The sequence below is a fragment of the Python bivittatus genome, unplaced genomic scaffold (genome assembly GCF_059951505.1).
Source record: "Python bivittatus isolate LINGU-HERP-01145 unplaced genomic scaffold, Pbiv_v1 ctg000020_np1212, whole genome shotgun sequence".
Lineage (NCBI taxonomy): Eukaryota > Metazoa > Chordata > Lepidosauria > Squamata > Pythonidae > Python > Python bivittatus.
In genome coordinates, this window is record NW_028277030.1 from 39,458,287 (window position 1) to 39,471,114 (window position 12,828).

Consider the following 12,828-nt stretch of genomic DNA (forward strand, 5'->3'; position numbering starts at 1 on the left):
CTCCTTGACTTCCTACTTTAGCATTCCAATCCCCTATGATGAAAAGGACATCTTTTTGGTGCTAGTTCTAGAAGGTGTTGTAGGTCTTCATAGAAGCGGTCAACTTCAGCTTCTTCAGCATCAGTGGTTGGGGCATAGACTTGGATGACTGTGATATTGAATGGTTTGCCTTGGATACGCACTGAGATCATTCTGTCGTTTTTGAGGTTGTACCCCATTACTGCCTTTCCCACTCTCTTATTCACTATGAGTGCAACTCCACTTCTTCTAAGGGTTTCTTGCCCACAGTAGTAGATATAATGGTCACCCGAATTAAATTCACCCATTCCCGTCCATTTCAGTTCGCTGATTCCCAAGATGTCGACGTTCAATCTTGTCATCTCATGTTTGACCACATCCAGCTTGCCTTGGTTCATAGATCTTACATTCCAGGTACCTATACAATATTGTTCTTTACAGCATCGGACCTTCTTTTCGCTTCCAGATACATCCACAGCTGAACGTCCTTTCGGCTTTGGCCCAGCCGCTTCACTCTTTCTGGAGCTACTTGGAAATGCCCTCCGCTCTTCCCCAGTAGCATATTGGACACCTTCCGACTGAGGGGCTCATCTTCCGGCATCATATCTTTTAGCCTTTTAACATTGTCCATGGGGTTTTCTTGGCAAGGATACTGGAGTGGGTTGCCATTTCCTTCTCCAGTGGACCACATTTTGTCAGAACTCTCTGTCATGACCTGTCCGTCTTGGGTGGCCCTGCACGGTATAGCTCATGGCTTCACTGAGTTACGCAAGCCCCTTCGCCACGACAAGGCAGTGATCCATGAAGGGGAAAACTGGATTAAGAACCACCTAATAATTGACAGAAATACTGGAAAGAATCCATTAACTGTAATAAAATATTTGTTGGTAACAGCTAAGAGCATACTAGCCCCATACAGCAACTAGCATCAAGCACAAACAGGAATGAACAAAGTTTGTATTAAAGGAAGGGAGAATTACTGATATTAAACTTCACATGGACAAAATCCTATTAATTTTAGGTCTGTGCAAATATGTGCAGAAGGGTGCTTCCCTAAGTGACCCACCACTTGATGCACTGAAACACTGTTTCCTCTCAAAGGCTCAACTACATCATCTGAGCATGCAAAAGAGATGGCCTTTTTGCTGGAAGTGCTGTTGAGGCAAATCCACTTTCTGAAAGATTCTGCATAGCTCTTGTCAATTATCTGGGTCTTTACTCCCTATCCAAAATCTTGAACTGTATGAGTCAATAACTTGTGTCTACCAACTCTTCACTTTCAAAAGCCGTAGGGTCTCTTAAACAATGTTCAACCACAAAGATCACAGAACGTGGTACGAGTAGCTCAGCCTGGGTGATCCAGGATGCATGTCCAATCAACAGGATTGGGAAGAGAGCTCCCTCTACTACTCTGGGTTTATGGCCTACTAGCAACTCAACAGACCAAGGGCAAATCCATCTTGATGCTCAAAAGACTGTGCATGCACACTGGCAGTGCCACTTCATATCTGTTTCCGGCATAGTTGCTCAAAGGTTTGATACAGGTAATTCAGGCTTTTTGATTGACTTTAGATCTATGAGGTTTAATTGGCTTGATTAGTTAAAACAGTATATAGATATAGGCTGAATTCATAAATGCTTAACCAATTTTTTTCCTAATGAAATAATGCAATGCTAGAATGATTGGGTCCATGCATTAAGCTCAGCCAAAATTAACAAAGAAAAAAATATGGCTTACAGTTTTGCCATATTGTAAACCAGATCACAGACCTGTAAGATTATTAGGAAATATATACAACATAATCCAAGTAATGCCGATGGGAACAAAAGCTATGTCCTCTGGTTTGCTTAAAGGATAACTGACATAAGATAAAGGTTTCCCTGGGCAGAATAATCTGCTAACTAGTTCTTATTTCACATTCTCTCTTCTTTTTATAAGTATATGGTAATATTAAGAAAGATTCTTCAGAGCTACCAGGCCAATAAGTTTTATAAATGAGCCTTGCCAGCCATCTCCCAATCTTTTGAATCTCCTTGTGCATTCCTTTCTTTTCCTGGTGTATATTTCCCCAGTGTCTAAAGCTGGATTTCCTCATGTGTCAGAATAAAATTATGAGATACCAGAGCAGATGTTGCCACTTTGAAGCTGTAGGTTGTGAATTACATTATTAGATATTTCTTGTGTAGAAAAAAAATCTTACAAATAGAAAACTAACACATCAAGGACACTTTTCTCCCCAGTGTGATTTTTAATTTGTTTTTAATCTGGTGGAACATTAAAAATGGATAGATTACCCAACTGAAGTCTGAAGTACTACTGTTCATCCATTGTGTCCAGCATTTCATCATCTCTTTTTAGCAGTACTGGAAACAAACACAGTTATGGATGAGAATGCAAAGTTCATCACAATGTATTGAGAAGAACACACACACATCCATACATAGTCACAAACAGTATGGATCAAACACTTTCTTGCTTTAATTAATATATATATTGAAGCCAGTTTTTGACTCCTGGCAACTGCCTGACTACCACTGCAGTTTTTGGCAAGGTTTTTCAGAAAAGGTTTGCCATTACCTGCTTCCTAGGGCTGAGACAGAGTGACTGGCCCAAGGTCACCCAGCTGCCTTTGTGCCTAAGGCAGGGCTAGAACGCATGGCATTCCAGTTTCTAGCCTGGTGCCTCAACCACTGCACCAAACTGGTTCTTTACCTGCAACTTAAAGGACAGCTTGAATCAGGGTACTGTGAGATAGAGCACTAAAGTACTATCAGGGCTTGTATTTAGACTATAATGAAGTAGAACCAGGTAGGAATTTCATATCTCATATTCTATTCTCTGGTCTGTGATTCCACACATGGTAAGACTCCTTAAATCCAATATATTGGACTGTATACATAACTGTAACACTTGAGAAGAATAGTAGTAGAATCACCAAAGCAGAAGTTGGAGGATACTGCAAAGACCTTTGCAATATGATACATCAATATTTTCAACATAAGTCATTCACCAAACCATTGGAACTTATTCAATGGGAGATAATCCCCCAATGTGCATTATCAGGTACTGTAGTTCTGAAATCAGTTTGCTCATTTCATTGACATGTTTACCTCTCAAAATCCATTAGTCCTTTGAAGGCCAAACAATTTCTGAAAGCTGTTTGAGATATGTATGTTCTCCTTCATTACTCACTGCCTTGTAGAAATCATGAATATACTGTACATATATCATGAATCATGAATATACTGTACAAAGCCTTGTAAGATGGCGCTGCGAATGGCAGTCTTGGTGAAACGCTCCCTGGTGGGTTTGGCGTTTTTCTTTATATTCTGCAGTTCATTGCAGATTACATATTCTAGAAATGAACTTTTAAATATTGGACAGTTTTTTGCTTATACAATTCCTCCTGTTTTTTGTGGCTGTGGAAGTGCTGCTGTGGACTTTTTGACTGCAGAGGTGGCAGCTCCCCTCAGCTTCGTCAGCAGCAGCTTGGGAACTAAACGAAAACATATGAGACACAGATGAAGGGGAAAGCGAGCTGGAATCTTGGTAAGAATTAGAAAGCAACAAACTAGAACTCCTCTCCCATCGATATATTTAACTCACTATACGCTCACTAGTCAATAAAATGGATGAGCTACTTATTTTAAATGGGAATAATCCTGACTTCTCAAATGCTGCAGCCGTTTGTTTCATTGAAACATGGCTTAATCATTTAATGGAGGATAGATCTCTACAACTTTTGGGCTTTCATCTTTACAGAGGAGTTCGAGTTACAGAGTCATCGGGCAAACAAAGAGAAGGTGGAATTTGTTTTTACGTTAATATTTGCTGGTGTAAAGATGTTAAAATCCTACATAAATCTTGCAGCATGCATTTAGAGACTTTAGTTATTAACTGCAAGCCATATTATGCTCCACGTGAATTCTCCTTATTCATCCTGGTTGGAGTTTATGTACCTCCTGCTTCCTCAAATAGCACAATACAGACTTTAGCAGACCAGATAGTTGATATAGAACAGAAATATCTGGACTCTTTACTTATTGTTTTAAGAGACTTTAACAGTACTAATCTTACTTACGAGTTGCCCAGATATATACAACATGTCAGTTGTCCTACTAGAGGCAAGAATACATTGGATCATTGTTACACTACATTAAAAGGAGCCTACCGCTCTATACCATGTGCAGCAATTGGATTGTCTGATCATTGTCTGATCCATCTTATTCCCACCTTCAGGCAGAGACTTAAAACTGTGAAGCCTGTGATTAAACCAGTGAAGATATGGTCTGATAATGCTAAGTTAAACCTACATGCCTGCTTAGAGTGCAGTCTGGAATGTTTTTGAAGCTGCCTTGGCAGATCTGGATGAGTATACTGATGCTGTGACATCATACATTAGTTTTTGTGAGGGCATATGTGTGCCCACCAAAAATATATATATATATATAACTACAATAAGCTGTGGTTCACAGCAAAGCTCAAACAGTTGTGTCCTGACAAGGACGAGGCCTATAGGAATGGGGAAAGGATTATGTATAATCGGGCCAGGAATGTATTTATGAGAGAGATTAAGGCAGTAGAGAGAAATTACTCAGAAAAGCTGAAAAATCGTTTTTTGGCAAATGATCCTGCAGCTGTGTGGAAAAGCCTGAAGAACACCATCGGCTACAACAACCCACCTCTCTTGACTGAAGAGAGTCGTCAGTTGGCAGATGACCTCAATATATTTTACTGCAGGTTTGAGAAGAAACAACTGCTATCTGCTGCTACCAATTGTATTTCAGATACATCATTAGCATCAAACTTCTCTACCCCTATTCCCAATTCCCTTGGTCCCTTACCTCTGGTGATCCTAGAAAAAGAAGTGTGAGGTCTATTTCAAAAACAAAAGATTGGAAAAGCTCCAGGCCCACATGGTGTGACCACCTCTTATATGAAAGCTTGTATGGAACAACTGGCCCGTTTTCACGCATATTTTTAATAAATCGCTGGAGATGTGTTATGTCCCTTCTTGCTTTAAAAGCTCTATAATCATTCCAGTTACTAAGAAATCTTCAATCAGTGAGCTGAATGACTACAGACCTGTTGCACTGACATCTGTGGTCATGAAGACCTTTGAGAGGTTAGTGCTGGCTCACCTAAGAGCTATCACGGATCCCCTGTTAGATCCACTGCAGTTTGCTTATCGAAGAAATAGGTCAGTAGATGATGCTGTTAACATGGCCTTACACTATATTCTGCAACTTATTGAATCTCCAGAGTCTTATGCATGAGTTCTTTTTGTGGACTTCAGCTCAGCATTTAACACTATTCCAGAAATCCTTCACAACAAACTGATCCAGCTTACTGTGCCTGATCATACCTGTAGGTGGATAATCAGCTTTCTAACAGATAGGAAACAACACGTGAGGTTAGGCAAAACTATCTCCAGTACTCGGTAAATCAGTACAGGTGCCCCTCAGGGATGTGTGCCCTCCCCGTTTTTCTCCCTCTACACCAATGACTGTACCTCAAAAGACTCTTCTGTTAAAGTTCCGAAATTTGCAGATGATACAACTGTCATTGGTCTCATTCGAAATGGTGATGAGTCAGCATATAGATGGGAGGTTCAACAACTGGTCTTGTGGTGTGGTCATAACAACCTGAAACTGAATACACTCAAAACTGTGGAGATGATTGTGGATTTTAGGAAGAACCTTCTAATTCCCCTCTCCTTACTCTACTTGACAGCCCAGTATCAGTAGTAGAGTCCTTCAAGTTCTTGGGTTCTATAATCTCCCAAGACCTGAAATGGACGCTTAACATCAGAACCATCATCAAAAAGGCACAACAAAGGATGTTCTTCCTGCATCAACTTAGGAAGTTTAAATTACCTCAGGAGCTTTTGGTAGAGTTTTATAGAGGAACCATTGAGTCTGTTATCTGTTCCTCTATAACTGTCTAGTTTGGATCCATAACCAAACAGGACAGATACAGACTCCAATGGATAGTTAAGTCTGCAGAAAGAATAATTGCAATCTGCTTGACTTCTACAGAAGATCTGTATACTGTGAGATTTAAAAGGAGGGCAGAGAAGATATTTGCAGATCCCTCTCATCCTGGACATAAATTGTTTCAACTTCTTCCCTCAGGTTGGTGCTACAGAGCGCCGTATGTTGAAACATCTAGATGCCGGAACAGTTTTTTCCCTCATGCCATTGCTCTGTTGAATGCCTAATTAATGCAGCATGACATACTGATTGATATTGCATGATAAGATATGACTGCTAAGATGTGACTGATAATGCTCTGTTAAATGTGAATATATGTTGGATAATAGCTTCTCCTTTTAAAAAATGAATATAAGCTAGTCAATAGCCCCAGTATTATTCTTCCTCCAATTCTCCTCTTCTGACTGCATAGTTTTAGTATATGTTATTTTTATTATTCTTTGTTTCCTGACGCTATGCAAATACACTGAGCGCTCTTTGCACTGAAGTCAAATTCCTTGTATGTCTAATCATACTTGGCCAATAAAGTATTGTATTCTATTCTACATAGAAAGGATAACTTTGTTTTTGCTGTTCTCAACTGTGAAATTTTTGTTTTGTTGTTACAGAAAACCTCGTCATACCTTACACTTTCTGTAGAACTTCTGAAAGGAAGGTGAAAGATTTAGAAATAATGTGTTGGACTCATTTTATGATGTAGTGAATTTTAGAGCCTAGGTGGAACAAGCAGTTGATGGAAGACTGAAATTAGAGACCCTGACTTCCTATAACAAATGATATACATATTTTTTCTCCTCAAATTCTTTCTCTTACAACATATTAAGAAGTCAGGGAAGAAAGAGAAATAGTATACTGGAGATATCCACATGAACAATGGGATATCCATTACTTTAACTCAATCCAATGAATCAATCAATCACCATCACATAGAAATTGCCTTTCTTTTTCCCAACTCCCATTTTTACTCTGCAACGTACCTCTTTATTTATGAAATTGTTATCCTGCTTTACCATTAAAAGCAATCCCAAAGCAGGATATAATACATCAACAGCTAGTCATGATGAGTTATATTTGTTTTTCTTGGGGCAACGGAGTAATTCTATATATGTGATTGAACTATATATTGCCAAAAGACCCATAAGATTTTTTTTTTAAGTTTAAAAAATGGCTGTAATAATATTTTGGCAATTTGCTACCCAAGATCTCATGCAATTTCATGCGAGAAAGCCAAAATTTCACAATATTTACTTCACTGTAAACATTTGACAGAAATATTTCTGTCAAAAAATAATTTTGTAATTCTGAATACCAATTCACTCAATTTTTAAATATATATATAAAAAAAATTCTCCTCTCACCCCTATGGGTGGTACGTGTCTTCCTCAATCTCGGGTCCTCTACCAGAGGCCTGGGAGTTTGAGGGTTCTGCACAGTATCTTAGCTGTTCCTAGCACTGCCCTCTTCTGCACAGAGAGCTCTGATGTTGTTCCTGGGATCTGTTGGAGCCACTCTCCCAACTTAGGAGTCACGGCCCCAAGTACTCCTACCACCACTGGGCCCATTTTGGCCTTTACTTTCCACATCCTCTCTATTTCCTCCTTCAGGCCCTGGTACTTCTCCAGGTTCTTATGCTCCTTTCTGATGTTGCTGTCACTTGGCACTGCTACATCTATCACTACCGCTGTCTTTTGGTCTTTGTCTACTACCACGATGTCTGGTTGATTGGCCAGTACCTGCCTGTCCGTCTGGATCTGGAAGTCCCACAGGATCTTAGCCCTGTTATTCTCCACAACCTTCTGTGGAATCTCCCATCTGGACTTGGGGGGGTCTAGCTCATATGCTCTGCAGATGTTCCTGTACACAATGCCAGCTACTTGGTTGTGTTGTTCACTGTATGCTGTTCCTGCTTGCATCTTACACCCTGCCACTATGTGTTGGACTGTCTTTGAGGCCTCTTTGCACAATCTGCACCTTGGGTCCTGTCTAGTGTGGTAGACACCTGCTTCTATGGATCTGGTGCTTAGTGCCTGTTCTTGTGCTGCTATGATCAGTGCCTCAGTGCTGTCTTTTAGTCCGGCCCTTTCCAGCCACTGATAGGATTTCCCAGTGTTAGCCACCTCAGGTATCTGTCGATGGTATTGTCTTGCCATGGTATTTCCCATGCAGGGGCTTGTCTTGCCATGGTATTTCCTCTGCTTGAACTTTCTCCCATGTCTGCTGCTGCCTGAGGCATTCTCTCAGCAGCTCATCTTTGGGTGCCATCTTACTGATGTACTCCTGGATACTCCGGGTTTCGTCCAGGACAGTGGCTTTGACACTCAACAGACCCCGCCCGCCCTCTTTGCAGTTGGTGTACAGTCTGAGTGTTGGACTTGGGGTGGAAACCTCCATACATTGTGTATATATATTGAGTGAATATTTCTACATTGTATATATATTATATGTATATAATGTAGAGATTCTGAAAACATGCATCTAGGGAGGCCACATTATTAACCCTCATTGTAAGTTGTTTACTTTGGGTATAGCCAACAGAATCTAGCAACAAGAGAGTATAGGCAGTTCACCTAAAATTGTATCGATATGATGAGGATTTTGAAAAATGTATCCCTGAATAAATGCATTTATCTTGGTTTCTAAATCAATAGAATATCCAGCTTAAAAGAGGCTTCTTTCTAACAACTCCTTGCCAGAAAGATACTGTTTCCTCCTGAAAGTACATTCAAACAAGGTAGGAATAAGACATCCAGAGGAGTTTAACACACACACACACACACACAGATTTTATTCACCAAAAAATGGAGAATATTTGTCTTGAATTCCAAACATTTACTGTTAACATTTTAACCAAAATACATATTCCGATTACTTGTATTATAAAGGTATTATCAAAATATCTCTGTGTGAAGCTTTTGTAATATTAATATAAACCTGGTATGATATGGCAGTAGTTCTTGGCACATCTTTTTAGTAATTATATTACTTCAGTATCAAATTATAGGACAGTACTATAAATCTTTCATCACCATATTATATAATATGCTTATATATATATATATAAGAGGAATACTTATATAAACTTGTATATATATCTTATATTTATATATAAGAGGAAGACCAATATGTCATCATAGAGTTGATGAAAAGCCTAAAAAGAGATGAGAAGTTTAAACAACTAAAGGCAAGGTATGACATGGTGCATCAAAATGGTGAAAGCAAAGATGGTTTGTAAAGATAGAGTGGTATGTATAGTGAATAGTGTTACTGTAAACTAGATTTACCTATATTTCATTTCTGTTGTTTGCATAACATTAGTTACTCTGAAAGAGAACAGCGTGATGAGAACGTATATAGTATGTATGTTTGAAAATGATAGTTTTGAATGTTTATGTAAAGTAAATGTCAAGCAAAAACAATCACCATTTTCCATTATTTCAGTTTGATTACCTGATTTTAGTAATATGATTTAATTCAGCAAATATAATTAATTAGATTAAAACTATGAAAGTTAACTATTTGGACTATAATTTTTAACTTCTATTAGAATGTCAGTTTTGACATTGATCCAGCTAGCCGCTTTTGAATATGAAGCAATGCGTTCCTAGGATTTATCTATTCTCCTGTCAAATGCATTCTTATGCCTTACGTGAGACACTTAAAATAAAAGGGATGGGCAACCTACAGGGCTCATGTCACCCCACAATCCCGCTTTTTTGTCCTCCAGAACACCTGTGATGTTATTAAAGTTCACCACCTAAACCACTGATTCTCAACAGAATGAGTTTTTCCACATTTAGAAAACAGCTAAGTATAAAATAAGCGATTAAGTCTCAGGGCTTAATGCAGCCCTTTTACAGTTTAGTCCCACCCCCACTCCTGCAAAAAAATTATAAACAGAGAAAAAAATGGCCTTGTCTCCTAGAGATGTTATCATGCAACTAGCCTCATCTGCTGCAACCCTAAGCAGCCCATGTTTTAAAATAATGTAAGTAAAAGGTCATTGTCTCAAAAGATTATTTCCCTCCACTCATTGTTAAGACACAGAGCAAACTGATACAGTTGCCAATTCTAGTTTGCATATTAAATGCAGCCAAATATGATTAATAACACCAAATATAGTCAAGCCCCTTGAATAATACTGTGATATCTGAATTGTGATCCTGTTTTGAACTGAGCTCAAGTTAATTCTGAAAAGAACAAAGTACTGTACCAGACACTAATAAATCTTCCAGGCATTTGGGGTGGGTGCTAGGTGAACCCTGTTCATTTGTTTGTTTACAGTTTTGTTTTGTTTTGTTTACTGATTATAAGATGGAATGATCTTTTTCTTTTGTTTGAATGGTGATTGCAATTTTTTAGTGAATTATTCTGTTGTTTTCTGGTTTTAATTCCTTGTTCACCAACTAGAGTCACAGTAATGAGACAGACAGCCATATAAATGGTATGGATGGATGGATGGATGAATGAATGAATTAATTAATTAATTAATTAAAATAAAATAAAATAAAATAAAATAAAATAAAATAATAAAATAGTTTCCAGCTCAACATCTCCCATAGGTCAACTACAGGTCTTTATCGTGACTTGTTTCTAAAATAGTGGTCAGATTATGGACTGGATCTCCTTAATTTATTCCTTTTCTCAACATTTATTTTTCAACCTTATTTTTATATGGTATTTTCAATTCCCTTACCTGTCATTCAATCAAGGAAAATGAGAAAAGACTGATTAAGGATTTTCCTTACATGCCAGGATTCCAACTTGGCCTTCTTGTCAGCATTTTTTTCCCTCCTTAACTGGTAAGCATTTAGGCTGAATGCACATGAATGTGCTACAAATTTCAATAAAAGCACAGGGTTAATTCCAGAACTAAGGGAAGCAAATTTCACAAATTCTCCTTTTTCAGAAGTTTTCCTCCCTCCTCTTTTGCATCTGCTTGAGATCTTTCGGAAGGTAAGTTTTCCTAAACAGTTGGCCTGAAGGGAGAGGATGGGAATAGCAACAAAAACAACTTCCTTTCATTAACAGCAGCATCTGATGGATCAAATATTCTTCCACCCATTGAAAAACTCCTTCCTTGAACAGAATTATTTAGCTCAATTAAACTACTTTAGAAAATAACATTTTAGGCACATTTCCAGTAAAGATGTCTACATATGTGTAACATTTTAGAAAATTGAGAGGTTGTGAAGATAACAGCTGTGACCAAGTATAAACATATAGGCATGCATGCGTGCATGCGTGTGTATAAATATAGAATCTGATTTAGATATAATCAGATCCTATGTGCTTATTGCATTGTCCATTTGAGCATACTGAACTAACAATGGACTCTCAGGGTCAGCACATGTATCTACCCAAAGCGGGGCCCAAATAGTGTTCCCTAACAGAGCAACAACTTTCTGTATATTTTAGATATCAATGCCTGCCTTCATCCAGTCCTTCCTTCATGATGTAACCTCAAGCAAATTGCTTCATTTTCTTCCATTGCATGGCTCAGCCTGTAAGCTATTCCCTTAAGCATATCCCAGCTTTTAACTTCCTTTCTTTCCTGTGCCCTGTCCCCTTAAGTACACCCCAGTTTTTAATCTCCCTTCTTTGTTTTGCCAGCTTTCCTACACTGCTAAATTAAAAAAGTAAACATTAGCATCATTATTTGTTTCCCTATCTTTAATGTGCTATTTGAATGATAAATTTAAAGGTTCTTCCAAATTTCTAACATTCAAAAAGGAAGGAGAAAGGGATAAAAGGAAAGATGATTATACAAATGCAAACATTTCTTATGAAGTTAAAATTTTGTAAGATCTGAAAGACAAGAACAAAGTGTGATTCTTTTTCTTATGTGAGTCTTATGTAAAACAGCAGTATTATTCCACAATTATCAGTGTTTCATCATACTTAAAAGTCTAAGAAACTGCAGCACTCATAAGGAACTCTTATGAAAGGCGGCTGATATTTTCATATAAATAACCTTTCTTCATTAGTATGCAATACCTCATCTTCAGATAGGCATTCAGGCGACATGGTCGGAAAGGAAATTCATAAAAACAGAGGACACTGTCGTAATAATAAATGTGTTGCATATTACAGAACATTTGCACAGCTTCTATGGATGATTGGGGAGGGGTGTAGCTGAGATTCACACAGCAAATTTGAGCCTAAAATAATGTATCTGAAGAAACAAGTTCTATTTCTGTCCTGAACATTTCTTCTAACTTTTCTTCCCACATACCACCTGAGCACCTACCTGGCAAGCAGTTACAGTAAAATTTGCCAATCAAATTATGGCAACTGGCTCCATTTTTGCAGGGCTTGAAGGCACATTCATCAATGTCCATTGAACAGTTTTTGTCTGACAGAAAAGAAAATGAAATGTTAAAACTATAAATCATGTAAGGTTTGGGATAACAGAAAAGCTACTTCATAATCCAAGTGACAACTACATAATTTAACTTTTCCTAGTTGGGAACACAGTATTTTATGTTTGTCTGACAGCTTTGAAGCAAGAGATTTTTTTAAAAAAAAATGTATCATAGATAGTAGTTAAATAATTTAAATGTTTTACAGGCAAGATTATACAAACTGAAGAGAACGTGTTTACAAATATATTTCTAAGGTTGCTAGAAAATGGTATTTGCTACAGTATAATTATAGTTAATACCATATTTGCATAGCATAAAAAAGGATATTCGTAAGCCCAGACACTTTAAAAAAATGTGATTTGGTTTTGAAGCATAAGTAGACAAAAAAGGATCCCAGTGACAATCAATTAGATATTGATAGAATGGGTAATCTGAAGTACAGCTGTGCCTAGAC

At 37.9% G+C, this 12,828-nt stretch overlaps 1 protein-coding gene across 1 annotated transcript in view; it reads right to left on the bottom strand.

Annotated features, from left to right (window-relative positions):
* LOC148217038 (uncharacterized) overlaps window positions 1-12,350 on the bottom strand; it is a 47,500-nt gene extending 35,150 nt beyond the window's left edge. The window contains exon 1 of the mRNA XM_088150284.1: window positions 12,260-12,350. Within this exon, the coding sequence (XP_088006410.1) occupies window positions 12,260-12,350 (91 nt within the window). The remainder of the gene's footprint in view (window positions 1-12,259) is intronic.
* Between the last annotated feature and the right edge of the window lie 478 nt (window positions 12,351-12,828).